The sequence below is a fragment of the Motacilla alba genome, chromosome 2 (assembly GCF_015832195.1).
Source record: "Motacilla alba alba isolate MOTALB_02 chromosome 2, Motacilla_alba_V1.0_pri, whole genome shotgun sequence".
Lineage (NCBI taxonomy): Eukaryota > Metazoa > Chordata > Aves > Passeriformes > Motacillidae > Motacilla > Motacilla alba.
In genome coordinates, this window is record NC_052017.1 from 151,037,250 (window position 1) to 151,057,234 (window position 19,985).

Below are 19,985 nucleotides of genomic sequence, written 5' to 3' on the forward strand. Positions count from 1 at the left end.
TTTAGGATTTGGGAACTTGGGATGAAGAGTTTGGGGATGTGGGATGGAGGAATTGGGATGAAGGGTTTGTGGATTTGGGGATTTGGGATGAAGGGTTTGGGATGATGGATTTGGGATGAAGGATTTGGGGATTTGGGATGAAGGGTTTGGGGATTTGGGATGAAGGATTTGGGGATTTGGGCGATTTGGGAAGAAGGATTTGGGGAGTTGGGATGAAGGGTTTGGGGATTTAGGATGAAGGTTTTGGGGATTTGGGAGGGATTGGGGAATTTGGGATGAAGGATTTGGGAACTTTGGATAAAGGATTTGGGGATTTGGGATGAAGGATTTGGGATGAAGGATTTGAGGATTTGGGATGAAGGATTTAGGATGAAGGATTTCGGAATTTGGGATGGGGGATTTGGGATGATGGGTTTGGGGATTTGGGATGATGGATTTGGGGATTTGGGATGAAGGGTTTGGGGATTTGGGAATTTGGGATGGAGGGTTTGGGATGATGGATTTGGGGATTTGGGATGGAGGATTTGGGGATTTGGGAGATTTAGGATGAAGGGTTTAGGGATTTGGGATGGACGATTTGGGGATTTGGGATGAAGGATTTGGAGATTTGGGATAGGGAATTTGGGAATTTGGGATGAAGGGTTTAGGGATTTGGGATGAAGGGTTTGGGGGACGAAGGATTCGGGAATGTGGGATGAAGGGTTTGGGGATTTGGGATGGAAGATTTGGAATGAAGGATTTGGGGGATTTGGGATGAAGGATTTGGGGACTTGGGATGAAGGATTTGGGGACTTGGGATGAAGGATTTGGGAGGGATTGGGGAATTTGGGATGAAGGATTTGGGGATTTGGGATGAAGGATTTGGGAATTTGGGATGGAGGATTTGGGGATTTGGGATGAAGGGTCTGGGGACTTGGGATGAAGGATTTGGGATGAAGGGTTTGGGGATTTGGGATGAAGGATTTGGGGGATTTGGGATGAAGGATTTGGGAGGGATTGGGAACTTTGGATCAAGGATTTGGAGACTTGGGATGAAGAATTTGGGAATTTGGGATAGAGGATTTGGGGGACGAAGGATTCGGGTATTTGGGATGAGGGATTTGGGATGAAGAATTTGGGGGATGAAGGATTCGGGTATTTGGGATGAAGGGTTTGGGAATTTGGGATGAAGGATTTGGGATGATGGATTCGAGATTTGGGATGAGGGATTTGGATAGAATTCGGGTGGTAGCACCTTAATAATTAACAATTAATTGCTGATGAATAATTAATTAATATTTATTTCATAATTAATATTGTCCCACGGGAATGGAAGGCACTCAGAGGCTTCTTCCCTCCGGATGTGGCAATAAAAGTTCCGGGAAAAAACTTTGGGGTTGGGGCGGGAAAGCACCAAAATGGGCAAAATATCGGGATGAGGGGGAAAAACACGGGGATGGGGAGGAGAAATCCTAAAACAGGACACGAAACATCAGGATGAGGAGGAAAACCATAAAAACCAGGCAGAAAAGCACCGAAATTCAGGGAAAAAACACCGGGATGAGGCGGAAAAACACCGGGATGGGGCGGAAAACTCTGGGATTTCGGGAAGGAGGCGGCGGCGCTTTTCCCGAATCACAAGGAGAAGAAGTCCAAGGTTTGGTGGCCGTAGGGGTTGGAAGTCCAGACGAGGTCGGTTCTCCCAGAATCGGCCAAAAGTTGGGAAAACTCGGCGTCGGCCGCCGCCAGAAGTTCCTCGTCCACGGGTTCCTCAAAATTCCAAGCGGATTCCGAGGGCGGCTCCGGCTTGTAGCAATCCACGGGGAAGGGATACACCACCAGGTGGAGGTCGGGCAGCTCCAAGGTTTTCTGGAGCAGATCCTTGAGCGCGGCCGTGGACAGGGAATTGCCGTAGAGTCCCAGGAAGCGCAGGCGGGAGCAGCGCCGCAGCGTGGGCAGCAGCGCGTCCAGGTGGGAGTCGGCCATGCGGCATTCCATGAGATCCAGGTGCAGCAGCGAGGCCGAGGTTTCCTCCAGGAGCAGCCGGAGCGGCTCCAGGAGGCCTTGGGAGAAGTCGTGGCCGCTCAGATCCAACCTTTTGAGGGCCGGAGCGTGGAAGCTTTGGGAGAGGAAGGCGAGGTCGGCGGGAACCAGGGAGCAGAAGGCCAATTCCAAGCTTTCCAACGGAGCCTGGAGGTCGCTGGCGGGAGGGAAAAGGGAGAGGTGAGGCCCCGGGGAGGATTTGTTGGGATTGGTGGGGGAAGTGTGGGGAACGAGAGCCGGGATTGCATCCCTGGGATGGCTGAGGGTGGGAAAGGTCTCCAGCAACATCAAGGTCAAGGTTGGAGAATCATGGAATGACGGGATCAAATTATGGAATGACTGAGGGTGGGAAAAGTCCCCAAGAACATCAAGGTCAAGGTTGGAGAATCATGGAATGATGGGATCAAATTATAGAATGGCTGAGGTTGGGAAAGATCTCCAAGAGCATCGAGTTTGACCTGTGAAAATCCTGGGATTTTGGGATTATGGGATCACGGGGTCATGGAATGGCTGAGACTGGGGAAAGGTCTCCAAGAACATCAAGTTCATGGTTTGAGAATCATGGAATGATGGGATCACAGAGCCATGGAATTATGGGATGACTGAAGTTGAGAAAGATCTCCAAGAACACCAAGTTTAACCTTTAAAACTCCTGGATTTTGGAATTATGGGGTCACGGAATCAGGGAATTGTGGAATCACTGATGTTGGGAAAGATCTTCGAGACCATCAAGGTCAAGGTTTGAGAATCATGGAATTATGGGAGGACAGAGCCATGGAAATGTGGAATGACTGAATTTGGGAAAGATCTCGAAGATCATCAGAATTGAGGTCTGAGAATCATGGAATGATGGGATCATGGAACTGTGGAATCAAATTGTGGAATTTTGGAATGACTGAGGTTGGGAAAGAGCTCCAAGAAGACCAAGGTCAAGGTTTGAGAATCATGGAATGATGGGATCAAATTACGGAATGACTGAGGTCGGGAAAGGTCTCCAAGAGCATCAAGTTTGACCTCTGAAAATCCTGGGGTTTTGGAATGATGGGGTCACGGAGTTACGGAATGGCTGAGGGTGGGAAAGGTCTGCAACACCATCAAGGTCAAGGTTTGAGAATCATGGACCTGTGGAATCAAATTGTGGAATTTTGGAATGACTGAGGTCGGGAAAGAGCTCCCAGAACATCAAGTTTGACCTGTGAAAATCCTGGAATTTTGGGATTATGGGATCACGGGGTCATGGAATGACTCAGGTTGGGAAAGGTCTCCAAGAACACCAAGTTTGATATTTGAGGATCATGGAGTTATGGAATTGTGGATCCATGATATTATGGGATCATGGAGTTGCGTGGTCATGGAATCACGGATTTATGGAATGGCTGAGATTGGGGAAAATCCTCAAGATCATCAAGGTCAAGCTTTGAAAATCATGGAATGATGGGATGGCGGGGTCATGGAATTGTGGAATTAAATAAAGGAATCACGGAATGGCTGAGGTTGGGAAAGATCTCCAAGAGCATCAAGCTCAACTTCTGAAAATCCTGGGATTTTGGAATGATGGGGTCACGGAGTTACGGAATGGCTGAGGGTGGGAAAGGTCTCCAAGAGCATCAAGTTCATGGTTTGAGAATCATGGAATGATGGGATCACAGAGCCATGGAATTATGGGATGACTAAAGTTGAGAAAGATCTCCAAGAACATCAAGTTTAACCTTTAAAACTCCTGGATTTTGGAATTATGGGGTCAGGGAATCAGGGAATTGTGGAATCACTGATGTTGGGAAAGATCTTCGAGACCATCAAGTTCAAGGTTTGAGAATCATGGAATTATGGGAGGACAGAGCCATGGAAATGTGGAATGACTGAAGTTGGGAAAGGTCTCCAAGAACATCAGAATCAAGAATTGAGAATCATGGAATGATGGAAACATGGAATTGTGGAATTTTGGAATGACTGAGGTCGGGAAAGAGCTCCAAGAACATCGAGTTTGACATCTGAAAATCCTGGGATTTTCAGATTATGGGATCACGGGGTCATGGAATGACTCAGGTTGGGAAAGGTCTCCAAGAACACCAAGTTTGACATTTGTGGATCATGGGATCATGGAGTTATGGAATTGTGGATCCATGAGATTAGGAGGTCATGGAATTACGTGGCCATGGAATCATGGAATGGCTGAGATTGGGGAAAATCCCCAAGACCATCCAGCTGTATCTTTGAGAATCACGGAGTTATGGGGTCATGGAGCCAGGGAATTGTGGAATTGTGGAGTTATGGGGTCATGGAGCCAGGGAATCGTGGAATTGTGGAGTTATGGGGTCATGGAGCCAGGGAATTGTGGAATTGTGGAGTTATGGGGTCAGGAGCCAGGAAATTGTGGAATTGTGGAGTTATGGGGTCTTGGGATCATGGAGCTATGGAATTATGGAATCATGGGATATCAGGATTCTGGGATCAGGGAGTGATGAAATTACGGGATCATGGAGTTACGGCGTCATGGAGCCATTGAAGTTGGAAAAGGCTTCAAGTACATCAAATCCAACCTTTGGGAATCCTGGAGTCAAGGAATTATGGGATCGTGGAGTTGCGAAATCATAGAGTTGTGGAATCATGGAGTCATGGACTATTGGTATAATGGGATCATGGGAACCTGGGATCTTTGAGGTTGGAAAAGATCTCCAAGACCATCGAACCCAAACCTTGGGAATCGGGGAACAGGGAATTATGGGATCATGAAATTATGGGATGACGGAATCATGGAGTTGTATACTATTGAGACAACGGAACCATGGGATTATGGGAACATTGGGATAAGGAATTCCTGAAATCAACGGATCATTCAGGCTGGAAAAGATGCTCAAGACCATCAAGCCCAACCTTTGGGAATCTTGAAATCATGGAATTATGGGATCTTGAATTCATGGGATGATGGAATCATTGAGTCGTAAATATTGGGATGATGGGATCGTGGGAATGTTGGGATAATGAAACAGTGGAATTATGGGATCGCTGAGGTTGGAAAACACCTCCAAGACTGTCAAGTTCAGCCTTTGAGAATCTTGGAATCACAGAGTTCTGGGATCACGGAATTCTGGGATCGTGGAATCACTGAGCCATGAAGTACTGGGATAACAGAATCATGGGAATGTGGGAGTATTGGGATAATGAAATCACGGAACCGAGACCATCGAGAGCAACCTTTGGGAATGCTGGAACCAAGGAATAGGATCTGGGAATGATGGGACAATGGAATCACCGAGTCACGAACTACTGGGATAACGGAATCATGGGAACATCGGGATGATGAAATCCTGGAACCACAGGACCACCCAGGCTGGAAAAGACCCCCAAGATCCCCAACCCTCGGGAATCCCCCGGGAGCGCGGGGAGGGCCCGGCCGGGCCCCGCCGCGTGGGGAACTCACCAGAGGATCTGGCGCAGATTCCCGGAGAGCCGGGAGGATCCCAGGTTGAGCTCGCGGAGGCTGGGCAGCATTCCCAGCTGCCCGGCCAGGCAGCGGATTCCGATGGCCGATTCCGGCGTCGGGCGCCGCACGTCCACGTTGCTGTACTGGAGCTTGAGGCTGCGCAGCTCCGGGAAGCGCGAGAGGTGCGGCAGGATCACCGAGAGCCCGGTCAATCCCAAGTTGTTGAATCGGAGGTCGACCCTCCGCACGAAGGACGGATCCAAGGATTCCAACAGAGCCACGATCCCGGACGCCGAGAGTTCCTCCGCTTGGAATTCGCGGCACTTGAGGCGCAGCGGGCCGGCGGCTCCGGTCTGGAGCGCGTCGCGCAGGATCCCGTAGGACGTTCCGTTGACGAACAGGTCGGCGTGGACGTCCACGCCCGGGGGCTGCGGAGCGGCCGCGGCCGTGGCGGCTCCGGAGCGGCCTTTGTGCCGCTTGGATCCGCGCCTCTGGAATTCCCGCTGGTGCTTGGACACCTCCACGCAAGCCTTGGCCAAAGCCACCGTGCCGGACCAGACGCTCATCCCGTCCGGAGCGCGGCCGGACGTGGAGTCCGGGAGTCCGGTCAGGTCCAGCACGCGCAGGCTGGAAAAAATGGGAGGAAACCATCAAGAACGGGGAAGAACCATCAAAACCGAGAAGAAACCGTCAAAAACGGGAGGAAACCGTCAAAAACAGGACGGAACTGTCAAGGAGGGACCATCTAAAGTGGCAGGAAACCATCAAAAATGGAAGGAACCATCAAAAAGAGGCAGAAACCATCAAAAAGAAAAAAGAAACCATCAAAAATAAAAAAGAAAAACTGGAGGAAACCATCAAAAATGGGAAGAAGCCATAAAAAGTGGGAAGAAACAATGAAAAAAAAGGAGGAAACCATCAAAAATGGGAAGGAAACCATCAGAAACGGGAAGATAGAACCAAAACCAAGAAGGAGCCATCAAAAAATGGGAAGGAACCATCAAAAATGGGAGAAAACCATCAAAAATGGGAAGAAACCATCAAAGCTGGGAAGGAACGATCAAAACCAAGAAGAAACCATCAAAAATGGGAAGGAAATGATCAAACGTGGGAAGAAACCATCAAAAAATAGGAAGAAACCATCAAAACCAGGACGGTTCCATCAAAAATGGGAAGGAACTGTTAAATACAAGAAGAAACCATCAAAAGCACGAAGGAACCGTCAAAAATGGGAGGGAACCATCAAGGAAGGAACCATCAAAAATGGCCAGAAACCATCAAAAGCGAGAAGGAACCATCAAAAACAGGAACCATCAAAAATGGGAAGGAACCATCAAGGAAGGAACCATCTAAAATGGAAAGAAAAGTTCAAAAATGGCAAGAAACCTTCAAAAACAGGAAGGTACCATCAAAAACGGGAAAGAACTGTCAAAAACGGGAGGAAACCATCAAAAATGGGAGGAAACCATCAAAAAAAACGGGAAGGAACCATCAAAAAATGGGAAGAAACCATGAAAAATGGGAAGAAACAAAACAGGAAGGAACCATCAAAAACAGGAGGAAACCATCAAAAACAGGAGGAAACCATCAAAAATGGGAAGGAACCATCAAGGAAGGAACCATCTGAAATGGAAAGAAAAGTTCAAAAATGGCAAGAAACCCTCAAAAACAGGAAGGTACCATCAAAAACGGGAAAGAACCGTCAAAAACGGGAGGAAGCCATCAAAATGGGAGGAAACCATCAAAAAACGGGAAGGAACCATCAAAAATGGGAAGGAACCCTCAAAAATAGAAGGAAACAAAATGAGAAGAAAGTATCAAAAATGGCAAGAAACCATCAAAAACAGAAAAAAACCATAGAAAACAGGAGGAAACCATCAAAAACGGGAGGAAACCATCAAAAACAGGAACCATCAGAAACGGGAAGAAACCATCAAAAATGGGAAGAAACAAAACAGGAAGGAACCATCAAAAACAGGAGGAAACCATCAAAAATGGCAAGAAATAAAACGGGAAGAAATCATCAAAAACGGGAAGGAAATATCAAAAATTGGAAGGAACCCATCAAAAATGGGAGGAAACAAAACAGGAACAAAGCATCAAAAATGGGAAGGAACCATCAAAAATGGGAAGGAAACAATCAGAAATGGGAGGAAACCATCAAAAATGGGAAGAAACCCTCAAAAATGGGAGGAGAGCATCAAAAACGGGAAGGAAACCATCAAAAATGGGGAGAAACCATCCAAAACGGGAGGAAACCATCAAAAATGGGAGGAAACCACCAAAAACGAGAAGGAACCATCAAAAATGGGTGGAAGCCATCAAAAATGGGAAGAAACCGTCAAAAATGGGAGGAGAGCATCAAAAACGGGAAGGAACCATCAAAAACGAGAAGGAACCATCAGAAATGGGAGGAAACCATCAAAAATGGGAAGGAATCCAACAGAAATGGGGAGAAACCATCAAAAATGGGAAGAAACCCTCAAAAACGGGAGGAGAGCATCAAAAATGGGAGGAAACCATCAAAAATGGGAAGGAACCATGGAAACCAAGAGGGAGCCACGAGAAGGGATGGAGGAAGCGTAGGAACGGAGGCGGCGACCGTCCCAAAGCCGCCCAGAACCCACCTGGCGTCGTGTCCGGGCTCTTCCAGCTGCCGCCGGAGCTGCGCCACCACGGCCAGGATGACGGCCTGGACGCAGAGCTTGCAGGGATGGTCGCGGAGCAGCTCCCGGCGCCCCACGAGCCGCTGGAAGTTGAGCACCGGGAAAGGCCAAGCGGCCACCAAATCCCGCAGGACCAGGGGTCTTCCATCCAGGAACGCCGCTTGGAAGAGGACGGGGTGGAGATCGGCGGGAAGGGCGGGAAGAGGGCGATGGGCGACGACACGGCGGGCGCAGAGGAAGAGGAGGGAATCCATGGAGCTTTGGGGGGGCTGCGGGGATTTGAGGACGAAATAATTCCAAAAAACACCCCAAATGCGAGGATATCCCAAAGAAAAGGCGGGATTTTGGGGCGCTTTGGATGACGGAGAACCAGAGAATTCAGGGAAGCCTCAAATCCGAGAACATCCCCAAGAAAAGCCGGGAAAAGATGGCGGCGGTTGTGAGGGGACCCCCCCAGGGCCGCTCCCCAAAATGGGGGTCCGGGACACCCCGAAATCCCACAGGGATCCCAAACCCCTCGCGGGGATGTGGAAATTCCCACGGGAATCCAAGATTCCCGCTCCGAGGATCTGGAAATTCCCACAGGGATCCCCAAATTAACCCCAAGTCCCCTCAGGGAGCCCCAAAAGCGGCCGCGCCGCCGCCCCCCCCAACATGGCGCCCCACACTCACCGCCCGCCCGCCCGCAGCCCCCGCTGGCCCCGGCTCGTACGGAATGTGTACTTCCGTGTTTGCCCGTTGTGCCAACCAATCAGCGAGCTAAACCCGCCTTAGGGGCTGACTCCTGCCCTTTAATTGGTTCGGACAGCTGTTTGTCAATATTTTATTAAAGTCTCATTGGTTCAAGGCGAGACGGGCGGGCGCTTCTGCTTCTACGTTCTCATTGGCTGCTCTCACTGTCGTTCACTAGTCTCTGCCTTCCTATTGGCTGGCGCTTGGCGGGAGTGGAAGGTTTCCTCTGAGGCGGCTCTGGGATCCCCCCGGAGCCTCCCTCGGTCCCCGACCCCAATTTCCGACCTCAATCCCGGTCCAAATCCCGGTCCCAGACCCAAGTCCCGGTCCCAATCCCGTTCCTAGACCCGGTCGTAATGCCTATCCCCCCCCAACATGGCGCCCCCCACTCACCGCCCGCGCGCCCGCAGCCCCCGCTCGTACGGCACGTGTACTTCCGTGTTTGCCCGTTATGCCAACCAATCAGCGAGCTAAACCCGCCTTAGGGGCTGAAGCCTGCCCTTTAATTGGTTCATACAGCTGTCTGTCAATATTTTTTTGACGTCTCATTGGTTCAAGGCTAGAAAGGCGGACACGTCTAGATCTGCATTCCCATTGGGTCCTCTGACTGTCAATCACTAATCATTGCTTTCCTATTGGCTGGCGCTTGGCGGGAGCGGGAGGTTCGCTCTGAGGCGCCTCTGGGGTCTCCCCGGTGCCTCCCTCGGTCCCCGACCCCAATTTCCGACCTCAATCCCGGTCCCAGTTCTAAGTCCCGGTCCGAGTCCTTGGTCCCGGTCCCAATCCCGTTCCTGGTCCCGGTCCCAATCCCGATCCCCGATCCACATGGCGCCCCCCACTCAGCCCCCGATGGCCTCCGCTCGTACGGCATGTGTACTTCCGTGTGTGCCCGTAATGCCAACCAATCAGCGAGCTAAACCCGCCTTAGGGGCTGAAGTCTGCCCTTTAATTGGTTCATACAGCTGTCTGTCAATATTCTATTGAGGTCTCATTGGTTCAAGGCTAGAAGGGCCGGCACGTCTAGATCTGCATTCCCATTGGCTCCTCCGACTGTCAATCACTAATCATTGCTTTCCTATTGGCTGGCGCTTGGCGGGAGCGGGAGGTTCGCTCTGAGGCGCCTCTGGGGTCTCCCCGGTGGCTCCCTCGGTCCCCGACCCCAATTCCCGGTCCCCGACCCCAAATCCCGCTCCCGATCCCCGTCCCGATCCCGCTCCCGCGGCCATGGAGCGGCAGCAGGAGCTGAAGGTGCTGCTGAAGCGCTGGGAAGCGGAATTCCTGCGGGAGCGGCGCCGCAAACCCAGCCAGGTGCTCCTGAGGGGCCGCGGTGGGAAACCGTGAGGGGACGATTGCTGAGGGGAACCCCGGGGATGGGCGGGGGCGGCTTTGGGGTGTCCTTGGGGTGGCTTTGGGGTTCCTGAGATGATTTAGGGGCTCCCTGGAGTGGGGGGAGTTGCTTTAGGGGGCTTTTAGGGTTTTTTGGGGTGTCCTTGGGGTGGTTTTGGGGTCTCAGGGGGTCTTTGGGGAGGTCTTGGGGCTTTTTGGGGCGTCCCTTGGCTGGGGGGATGTGGTTTTTGGGCCCCCAAAATTGTGAGGGTTTGCTTTAGGGGGGTCCTGGGGTTTTTGGGGTGTCCTTGGGGTGGTTTTGGGGTCTCTGGGGGTCTTTGGGGTGGTTTTGGGGTCACTAGAATTGTGAGGGTGTGCTTTAGGGGGGTCTTGGGGTTTTTTGGGGTGTCCTTGGGGGGGTTTTGGGGTTCCTGAGATGATTTAGGGGTCTCCTTGAGTGGGGGGAGTTGGTTTAGGGAGGTTCTGGGTTTTTTTTTTGGGGGGCGTTTTGGGGTCTCAGGAGGTCCTTGCAGGGATTTAGGGGCTCCTTGCAGTGGGGGCAGTTGCTTTAGGGGGCTTTTGGGGTGTCCCTGGGGTGGTTTTGGGGTCCTTGAGGTGCTTTAGGGGGGTCCTGACATGGGGGGAGTCGGTTCAGGATGCTTTTAGGGTTTTTGGGGTGTCCTTGGGGTGGTTTTGGGGTCTCAGGGGGTCTTTGGGGTGCTTTAGGGGATGCCTGGAATGAGTGGGGTTGCCTTAGGGGGGTCTTGGGGTTTTTGGGGTGTCCCTGAGGTGCTTTAGGGGATCCTTGAGGTGTTTTTGGGGTCTCAGGGGGTCTTTGGGGAGGTCTTGGGGCTTTTTGGGGCGTCCCTTGGCTGGGGGGATGTGGTTTTTGGGCCCCCAAAATTGTGAGGGTTTGCTTTAGGGGGGTCCTGGTGTTTTTGGGGTGTCCTTGGGGGGGATTTTGGGGTTCCTGAGATGATTTTGGGGTTTCCTGAAGCGGGGAGAGTCGCTTTAGGGGTGTCCTGGTGTTTTTGGGGTGTCCTTGGGGTTGTTTTGGGGTTCCTGAGGTGATTTAGGGGTGTCCTGGAGTGGGGGGAGTTGGTTTAGGGGGATCCTGGGTTTTTTTTGGGGTGGTTTTGGGGTCTCAGGGGGTCTTTGGGGTGCTTTAGGGGCTCCCTGGAATTCGGGGGGGCGCTTTAGGGGGGTCCTGGGGAGTTTTTGGGGTGTCTGGGGTCATTTTGGGGTTTTGGGGTTTTTTTTCTCCTCCATGAATTTTCCCATGGGATTTCCCAGCATCCAATTCTTCCCAGCCCAAATTTTCCATCCAAAAAAATCCCAAATCCCCACAAAAATCCTAAAATCTCCAAAAAAAACCCCCAAAAAATCCCAAAATCCCCAAAAAACCCTGAAATCCCCAAAACCCCAAATCCCCAAAACCCCAAATCCCAAAAGCCCCAAGGTTTTGTCCCCGAGTTTTGGGGCCAATTCCCGAATTTTCTCTTTTTTTGGGATTTTTCCCCCCAGGCCGACATCGAGGAGGCGCCGGAGGAGACGCAGAGTGAGAGCCCGACCCCAAAACAGCCCAAAATTACCCCAAATTACCCCAAATCCCAAAACATCCCCAAAATTACCCCAAATCCCAAAATTACCCCAAATCCCAAACCCCAAAATCCCAAAAAAACCCAAATCCCCAATCCCAAAAAAACCCTAATTATCCCAAATCCCAAATCCCAAAAATCCCAAATCCACAGAAATCCCAAATTTATCCCAAATTTATCCAAAAATCCCCAAATTTACCCCAAAAAATCCCAATTTTACCCCAAAATCTCAAATGTATGCCAAAAATTTCCAAAATTACCCCAAAATCCTCAAAAATCCCAAATTTACCCCAAAATCCAAAAAAATCCCCAAATTATCCCAAATCCCAAAAAATCCCAAATTTATCCCAAATCCCAAATGCCAAAAAATTTCCAAAATTACCCCAAAATCCCCAAAATCCCAAAATTTTCCCCAAATCCCAAAAAATCCCGAATTTATCCCCAAATCCCAAATTTACCCCAAATCCCAAATCCCAAAATATCCCACATTTACCCCAAAAAATCCCAAAATTGCCCCAAAATCCAAAAAAATCCCAAAATTTCCCCCTAACCCCAAAAAATCCCGAATTTACCCCAAATCCCAAAATCCCCAATCCCAAAAAATCCCAAATTTATCCCAAATCCAAAAAATGCCAAAATTACCCCCAAAATTTACCCCAAAATTACCCCAAATCCCCAAAAAATCCCAAATTTACCCCAAAATTCAAAATTTTAACCCCAAAAATTCCCCTAAAAATCCCCAATTTTACCCCAAAATTCTCAATTTTCCCCCAAATCCCCAAATTTACCCCCCAAAATCCCCAAATTTACCCCAAAAATCCCCAAATTACCCCAAAATTACCCAAAATTCCTAAATTTACCCCAAAATCCCAAAAAATCCCCAATCCCAAAAAATCCCAAATGCCAAAAAATCCCCAAATTTATCCCAAAATCCCCAAATTTACCCCAAAAAATCCCAATTTTATCCCAAAATCCCAAATGTATCCCAAATGCCAGATGCCAAAAATTTCCAAAATTACCCCAAAATCCCAAACAATCCCAAAATTACCACAAAATCCCCAAAAAAATCCCCAAATTACCTCAAATCCCAATGCCAAAAATCCCAAACTAACCCCAAATTTATCCCAAATCCCAAAATTACCCCAAAATCCCAAAAATCCCAAATTTACCCCAAAATCCCAAATCCCAAACAATCCTAAAATTACCCCAAATCCCAAATGCCAAAAAATCCCAAATTTACCCCAAATTTACCCCAAAATCCCAAAATTACCCCAAAAAATCCCAAATTTATCCCAAATCCCAAACCCCCAAAATCCCAAATATACCCCAAAAATCCCAAAATCCCAAATCCAAAGAAATCCCAAATTTACCCCAAAATCCCCAATTTCACCCCAAATTTCTCAGTTTTTCCCCCCAAAATCCCCAAATTTTACCCCAAAAATCGTCAATTTTAACCCCAAGAATTCCAAATTTTTGGTCCAAAATCCCCAATTTTCCCCAAAAAGTCCAAAATTACCCCAAAATCCCAAAAAAATCCCCAAATTACCCCAAATCCCCAAAATCCCAAATTTAGCCAAAAATCCCCAAATTATCCCCAATCCCAAACAATCCCAAAATTCCCCCAAATCCCAAACAATCCCAAATTTACCCCAGAATTCCAAAAAATCCCAAATTTACCCCAAATCCCAAATAATCCCAAAATTACCCAAAATTCCCCCAAATCCCAAACCCCAGAATCCCAAAAAACCCCAAATCCCCAATCCCAAAAAACCCAAATTATCCCAAATCCCAAAAATCCCAAATTTATCCCAAATTTATCCCAAAGCCCCAATCCCAAAGAATTCCAAAATCCCAAATGCCAAAAAGTCCTCAAATTACCCCAAATTTATCCCCAAATCCCCAAATTTACCCCAAAAATCCCAATTTTACCCCAAAATCCCAAAATTCCCTCAAATCCCAAATGCCAAAAATTTCCAAAATTACCCAAAATCCCAAAAAATCCCAAATTTACCCCAAATCCCAAATCCCTAAAAAATCCCCAAATTACCTCAAATCCCAAAAATCCCAAACTAACGCCAAATTTATCCCAAATCCCAAAATTACCCCAAAATCCCAAAATCCCCAATCCCAAAAAAATCCCAAATTTACCCCAATTTTACCCCAAAATCCCAAAATTACCCCAAAAAATCCCAAAATTCCCCCAAATCCCAAATAATCCCAAATTTAGCCCAAAACCCCAAATTTTCCCCAAATCCCCAAAAATCCCCAAATTATCCCAAATCCCAAAATTTTCCCCAAATCCCAAAAAAGTCCCAAATTTACCCCAAATCCCAAATTTATCCCAAATCCCAAAAAATTCCAAAACTACCCCAAAATCCCAAATGTATCCCAAATAATCCCAAATTTACCCCAAATCCCAAATCCAAAAAATCCCAAATTTACCCAAAATCCCAAAAACCCAAATTTATCCCAATTTTACCCCAAAATCCCAAAATCCCAAATCCAAAGAAATCCCAAATTTACCCCAAAATCCCCAATTTCACCCCAAATTTCTCCGTTTTCCCCCAGAAATCCCCAAATTTTTGGCCCAAAATTCCTCAATTTTCCCCCAAAATCCCAATTTTCCCCAAATTTCTCCATTTTAACCCCAAAAATTCCAAATTTTTGGCCCAAAATCCCAATTTTCCCCAAAAAGTCCAAAATTTCCCCAAAATCCCCAAATTTTACCCCAAAAATCCCCAAATTTCCCCCAAATTGCTCCCAAATTTACCCGAAAAATCCCAAAATTTCCCCTAAAAATCCGAATTTTTGCCCCAGAAATTCCCAATTTTTACCCCAGAAATCTCCAAATTTTTGTCCCAAATTTCCCCCAATTTTACCCCCAAGTCCTCAATTTTACCCCAAAATTTATCCCAAATTTACACCAAAATCCCAAAATTTCCCCTAAAGATCCACAATTTTTCTCCCAAATTTCCCCAGTTTTTCCCAAAATCCTCAATTTTACCCCAAAAATCCCCAAATTTCCTCCAATTTTACCCCCAAATCCTCAATTTTACCCCAATTTTACCCCAAAATCCCAATTTCCCCCCAATTTTCCCAAACTTTTCCCCCAAAATCCCCAATTTTAACCCCAAAAATTCCACATTTTTGTCCCCAAATCCCCAATTTTCCCCCAATTTCCCCCAAAATTTCCCCAAAATCCCCAATTTTTTCCCAAATTTCCCCAATTTTTTCCCAAAATCCTGAATTTTACCCCAAAAATTCCCAAACTTTTTCCCCAAAATCCCCAAGTTTCCCCCAAAAATCCCAATTTTACCCCAAAATTCAAAAATTTCCCCCAAAATCCCCAAATTTCCCCCCAAAATTCCAAATTTCCCCCAAAATTCCAAACTTTTGTCCCAAAATCCCCAAATTTCCCCCCAAAAAAACCAATTTGTCCCCAAATTTCCAAATTTTACCCTGAAATTCTCAATTTTTACCCTAAAAATCCCCAAAATTTGTCCCAAAATCCCAATTTCCCCCCAATTTCCTTAATTGTACCCCAAAAATCCCCAAATTTACCCCAAAATTCAAAATTTTTACCCCCAAAATCCCAAATTTCCCCCAAATTTCTCAATTTTAACCCAAAAATCCCCAATTTTTACCCCAAATTTCCCCCCAAAATCTCCAATTTTCCCCAAAATTGATCAATTTGAACCCCAAAAATTCCAAATTTTTGTCCTAAAATCCCCAATTTTCCCCCAAAAATCCCCAAATTTTCCCCAATTTTTACCCCCAAATTCTCAATTATTCCCCAAATTTCCCCCAAAAATCTCAAATTTTTACCCCAAAATCCCAATTTCCCCCCAAATTTCTCAAGATTTCCCCAAAACCCCCTATTTATCCCAAAATCCCAAATTTTTCCCCAAGTTTCTCCATTTTCCCCCCAAAATTCCCAATTTTTACCCTAAAACTCCCAATTTCAACCCCAAAATTCCTCAATTTTGCCCCAAATTTCCCCTAAAAGTCCCCAAATTTCCCCCAAAATTCAAAAATTTTCCCCCAAAATCCCCAAATTTCCTCTAAAAATCCCAATTTTTATCCCAATTTTCCCAATTTTTCCCCCAAAATCCCCAATTTTAACCCCAAAAATTCCAAATTTTTACCCCAAAATGCCAAATTTTCCCCCAAATTTCCGAATTTTCCCGAAAAATCCCAATTTTCTCTCAAATTTCTCAATTTTACCCAAAAACCCCCAATTTTTGTCCCAAATTTCCCCAATTTTTCCCCAAAAATCCTCAAATTTTTATCCCCAAATCCCCGATTTTTCCCCAAATTCCCAATTTTTCCTGATTTCCCCTCCAGGGCTGTACCGCGAGTACCGGGAGCTGAAGCGCGGCCGGGGCGGAGCTGCGGGGACGGGAGCGGAGCACGGACACACGGAGGGGCAGGTGAGGGACAGACACACTGAAAATATCAGAAAGGAGAAAGAAAGAGCAAAGATTACAGAAAAAGAGCAAAAAAAAGCACGAAAATACCAAAAAAAAACAGAAAACCCCAAAAAAAATCCCCCCAAAATCCCTAAAAACCTAAAAAAAAAATCCCTAAAAACCTAAAAAAGCCCCCAAAAAACACCCAAAAATCCCTAAAAAGCTAAAAAAAACCCCAAAAAAACCCCAAAATCCCTAAAAACCTAAAAAAAATCCCTAAAAACCTAAAAAAGCCCCAAAAAAACACCCAAAAATCCCTAAAAACCTAAAAAAACCCCAAAAAACGCCCCAAAAATCCCTAAAAAAGCCCCAAAAAACTCCCCCAAAAATCCCTAAAAACCCCCAAAACCCCCAAAAAATCCCTAAAAATGTAAAAAAAAAACCCCAAAATCCCTAAAAACCTAAAAAAAACCCCAAAAAAAACCCCAGAAAAACCAAAAAAAAACCTTAAATAAGAAAAAACCCCCCCAAAAATACCAAAAAAGCCCCAAAAATACAAAGAAATAGCAAGAAATACCAAAACTACAAAAAAGGCAAAAAATGATCAAAAAATACCAAACCCCCCCCAAAAAAAACCCCAAAAATCCAAAAAGCACCAAAAAAGCAAAAAATACAGAAAAAAATAACAAAACACACCCAAAAATCTAAAAAAAACAGAAAAACCCCCAAAATACAAAGAAACCACAAAAAACCCTCAAAAAATACTAAAAATACAAGAAAAATACCAAAAAAAGAGAAAAAATACAAAAAAATACCAAAAAAAAGCAAAAAGTTCCAAAAATCAAAAAAAAAGCACAAAATACAAAAAATACCAAAAAAAGCCAAAAAATAGCCAAAAAAAACCCCACCAAAAATACAAAAAAAAACCCAAAAAAAGCAAAAAATAATAAAAGATAATAAAAATTAGGAAAAAATCCCCAAAAATACAAAAAAAAAAAAACAAACAAAACAAAAAAAGAGCAAAAAATACAAAAAAAGAGCAAAAAATAGGAAAACATAGTAAAAAATAGCAAAAAACCACCCCAAAAATACAAAAAATACAAAAAGAAATAGCAAAAAATAGCAAAAATACAAAAAAAAACCCCCAAAAAAACCCCCAAAAATCAAAAAAAGCGCCCCCAAAATAGCAAAAAAAATACTGAAAAGAAAGCAAAAAACAGCAAAAAAACAAAGAGCAAAAAATACAAAGAATAGTGAAAAATAGCAAAAAAAAGCAAAAATTAGTAAAAAATAGCAAAAAACCACCCCAAAAATACAAAAAAATTTACAAAAAATTACCAAAAAAACCCAAAAATGCCAAAAAGATACAAAAAGAAATAGCAGAAAATACCATAAAATAGCAAAAATTAGTAAAAAAAGCAAAAAAAAACCCCCAAAAATACAAAAAACCCAAAAAAATAAAAAAAAATTACAGAAAAGAGCAAATAATAGCAAAAAAGAGCAAAAATTAGTAAAAAATAGCAAAAAAACAAAAAAAAAACATACAAAATTTAGCAAAAAGTTCCAAAAATACCACAAAATAGCAAAAAAAACCCAAAAAAGTAGCGAAAATTAGTTAAAAAGAGCAAAAAAATGCCCCCAAAAAACCCCAGAAATCTAAAAAAACAGAAAACCCCCCAAAAATACAAAAAAGCCCCACCAAAAAACCTCAAAAAACCAAAAAAACCCAAGAAAAATACCAAAAAAATAGCAAAAAAACCCCAAAAATACAAAAAAAATAGAAAAAAAAAGCAAAAAATACTAAAAAAATCCCCAAAAACATACCAAAACCCCCCAAAAAACCCCAAAAAATAAAAAAAAAAAAAAAACCACAAAAAAGCAAAAAAAACCAAAAATAAAAAAAGCCAAAAATGACAAAAAAATACCAAAAAAACCCCCCAAAAAATAGCGTAAAATACAGAAAAAAATACAAAAAAAACCACAAAAAAATTACCAAAGCCGGCCCCCCCCAAAAACCCCAAAAGAATAAAAAAAAACCAAAAAAGAGCAAAAAATGATGAAAAATACAAAAAAGCCAAAAACTGAGCAAAAAAACACCAAAAAAAGGCAAAATATACCAAAAAAAACCCCCAAAACACCAAAAAAATTACCAACCCCCCCAAAAAAAACCCCCAAAAATCCCAGAAAACCACCAAAAAAAAAGCAAAAAATACAGGAAAAAATACCAAAAAAGCCCCAAAGCAATAACAAAAAATCCCTAAAAATCTGAAATAACCTGAAAATACTCAAAAAACCCCAAAGAATACAAAAAATACAAGAAAAAACAAAAAAAAAATCCCAGAAATAAACCAAAAAATACTAAAAAAGCCCAAAAAAACCCCCAAAAAATCCCCCAAAATCCCTAAAAACCTCAAAAAAAACCCAAAAACCCCAAAAATCAGAAAAACCCACCAAAAATAGCAAAAAATACTGAAAAAATGCAAAAAAAACCACCCCCAAAAATTACAAAAAAAGAGCAAAAAATAGCAAAAATACGAAAAAAGAGCAAAAATTAGTAAAAACTAGAGAAAAATACAAAAAATTACAAAAAAAAACCCAAAAAATACAAGAAAAATTAAAAAAAAAAACAAAACAAAAAATAAAAAGCCAAAAAAATACCAAAAAATATCAAAAATATAAAAAATCCCAAAAATACAAAAAAAACCCAAACAAATTAGTAAAAAATACCAAAAATACAAAAAAAACGGCAAAAAAAGAGCAAAAAGTACCAAAAAAGCAAAAAATAGCAAAAAGTAGTAAAAAATAGCAAAAAAAACCCCAAAATGTCAAAAAATAGAAAAAGAAAGAGCAAAAAATACAATGAAAGAGCAAAAATTAGTAAAAATAGCAAAAAAAGACCCCCAAAAATACAAAAAAAAATTAAAAATAGCAAAAATTACAAAAAAAATAGCAAAGATTAGTAAAAAATAGCAAAAAAAACCCCAAAAATCAAAAGAAACCACCAAAAAATAGCCAAAAATACTGAAAAAAATACAAAAAAAGCCAAAAAAATTACAAAAAAAGAGCAAAAACTCGTAAAAAATACAAAAAAAAAACCCCAAAACCACAAAAATATGAAAAAAGACAAAAAATACCAAAGAATACAAAAAAATACAAAAAAAAACCCACCCAAAAATCAAAAAAAAATCCCTAAGAAATCCCAAAAACCCCCAAGGAACCCCAAAAAATACAAAAAACCATTTTAAAAAGCCCCAAAAAAACCACCAAAATCCCAAAAATATTCCCTAAAAAATACAAAAAAAAAACCCCAAAAAAATCCTCAAAAACCCCAAAAAGAAACCCCAAAAACACCTTGGGAATTTTGGGGTTTTTGGGATTTGGGGTTTTTGGGATTTGGCTTTTTGGGATTTTGGGGGATTTTTTGGGATTTTGGGGGGGGTTTGGGTTTTGGGGTTTTTGGGATTTGGGATTTTTTGGGATTTTTTGGGGATTTTTGGGGGGATTTTAGGGGGGATTTTTGGGGTTTGGGGTTTTTGGGGTTTTTGAGGTTTTGAAGTTTTTGGATGTTTTGGGATTTGGGGGGGGATTTTTGGGATTTGGGATTTTTGGGATTTGGGATTTTTGGGATTTGGAGTTTTGGGGTTTTTGGGTTTTGGGTTTCTTGGGATTTTCGGAGATTTGGGGTTTTTTTGGGATTTTTTGGGGTTTTGGGGGGATTTTAGGGGGGATTTTTGGGGTTTGGGATTTTTGGGGTTTTTGGGGTTTTTGGGGTTTTGAAGTTTTTGGGTTGTTTGGGATTTTGGGGGGG

General features: G+C 44.0%; 1 protein-coding gene and 1 long non-coding RNA gene across 3 annotated transcripts; one reads left to right on the plus strand and one right to left on the minus strand.

The window, feature by feature from the left end:
- Nucleotides 1-1,262: 1,262 nt before the first annotated feature.
- On the minus strand, nucleotides 1,263-9,302 carry LRRC14 (leucine rich repeat containing 14). 2 transcript variants are annotated; one of them, XM_038129915.1, is made up of 4 exons: nucleotides 9,238-9,302; nucleotides 8,074-8,381; nucleotides 5,444-6,073; nucleotides 1,263-2,179 (listed from the first exon to the last, which is right to left on the minus strand). In XM_038129915.1, exons 2-4 carry the CDS (start codon nucleotides 8,364-8,366, stop codon nucleotides 1,615-1,617), a joined length of 1,488 nt encoding a protein of 495 aa, XP_037985843.1. In that variant the 5' UTR covers nucleotides 8,367-8,381; nucleotides 9,238-9,302; the 3' UTR covers nucleotides 1,263-1,614. The 2 variants fall into 2 exon arrangements, with proteins under 2 accessions (XP_037985843.1, XP_037985844.1); XM_038129916.1 differs by lacking the exon at nucleotides 9,238-9,302 and adding an exon at nucleotides 8,785-8,800.
- A 48-nt stretch (nucleotides 9,303-9,350) lies between these two features.
- On the plus strand, nucleotides 9,351-16,199 carry LOC119697886. The gene is made up of 3 exons (XR_005255976.1): nucleotides 9,351-10,152; nucleotides 11,695-11,728; nucleotides 16,113-16,199. It is a non-coding gene; the product is annotated as an uncharacterized LOC119697886 (long non-coding RNA).
- The last annotated feature ends 3,786 nt before the right edge of the window (nucleotides 16,200-19,985 follow it).

Bases quoted from the DNA above. Each gene is read 5' to 3' on its own strand.
- LRRC14 (XM_038129915.1), bottom strand. From the start codon at position 8,366: ATGGATTCCCTCCTCTTCCTCTGCGCCCGCCGTGTCGTCGCCCATCGC. The intron at 6,074-8,073 runs GTGGGTTCTGGG...CATTTTTTCCAG, and splicing joins GAGCCCGGACACGACGCCAG to CCTGCGCGTGCTGGACCTGA. The intron at 2,180-5,443 runs GTGAGTTCCCCA...CCCTCCCGCCAG, and splicing joins AATCTGCGCCAGATCCTCTG to CGACCTCCAGGCTCCGTTGG.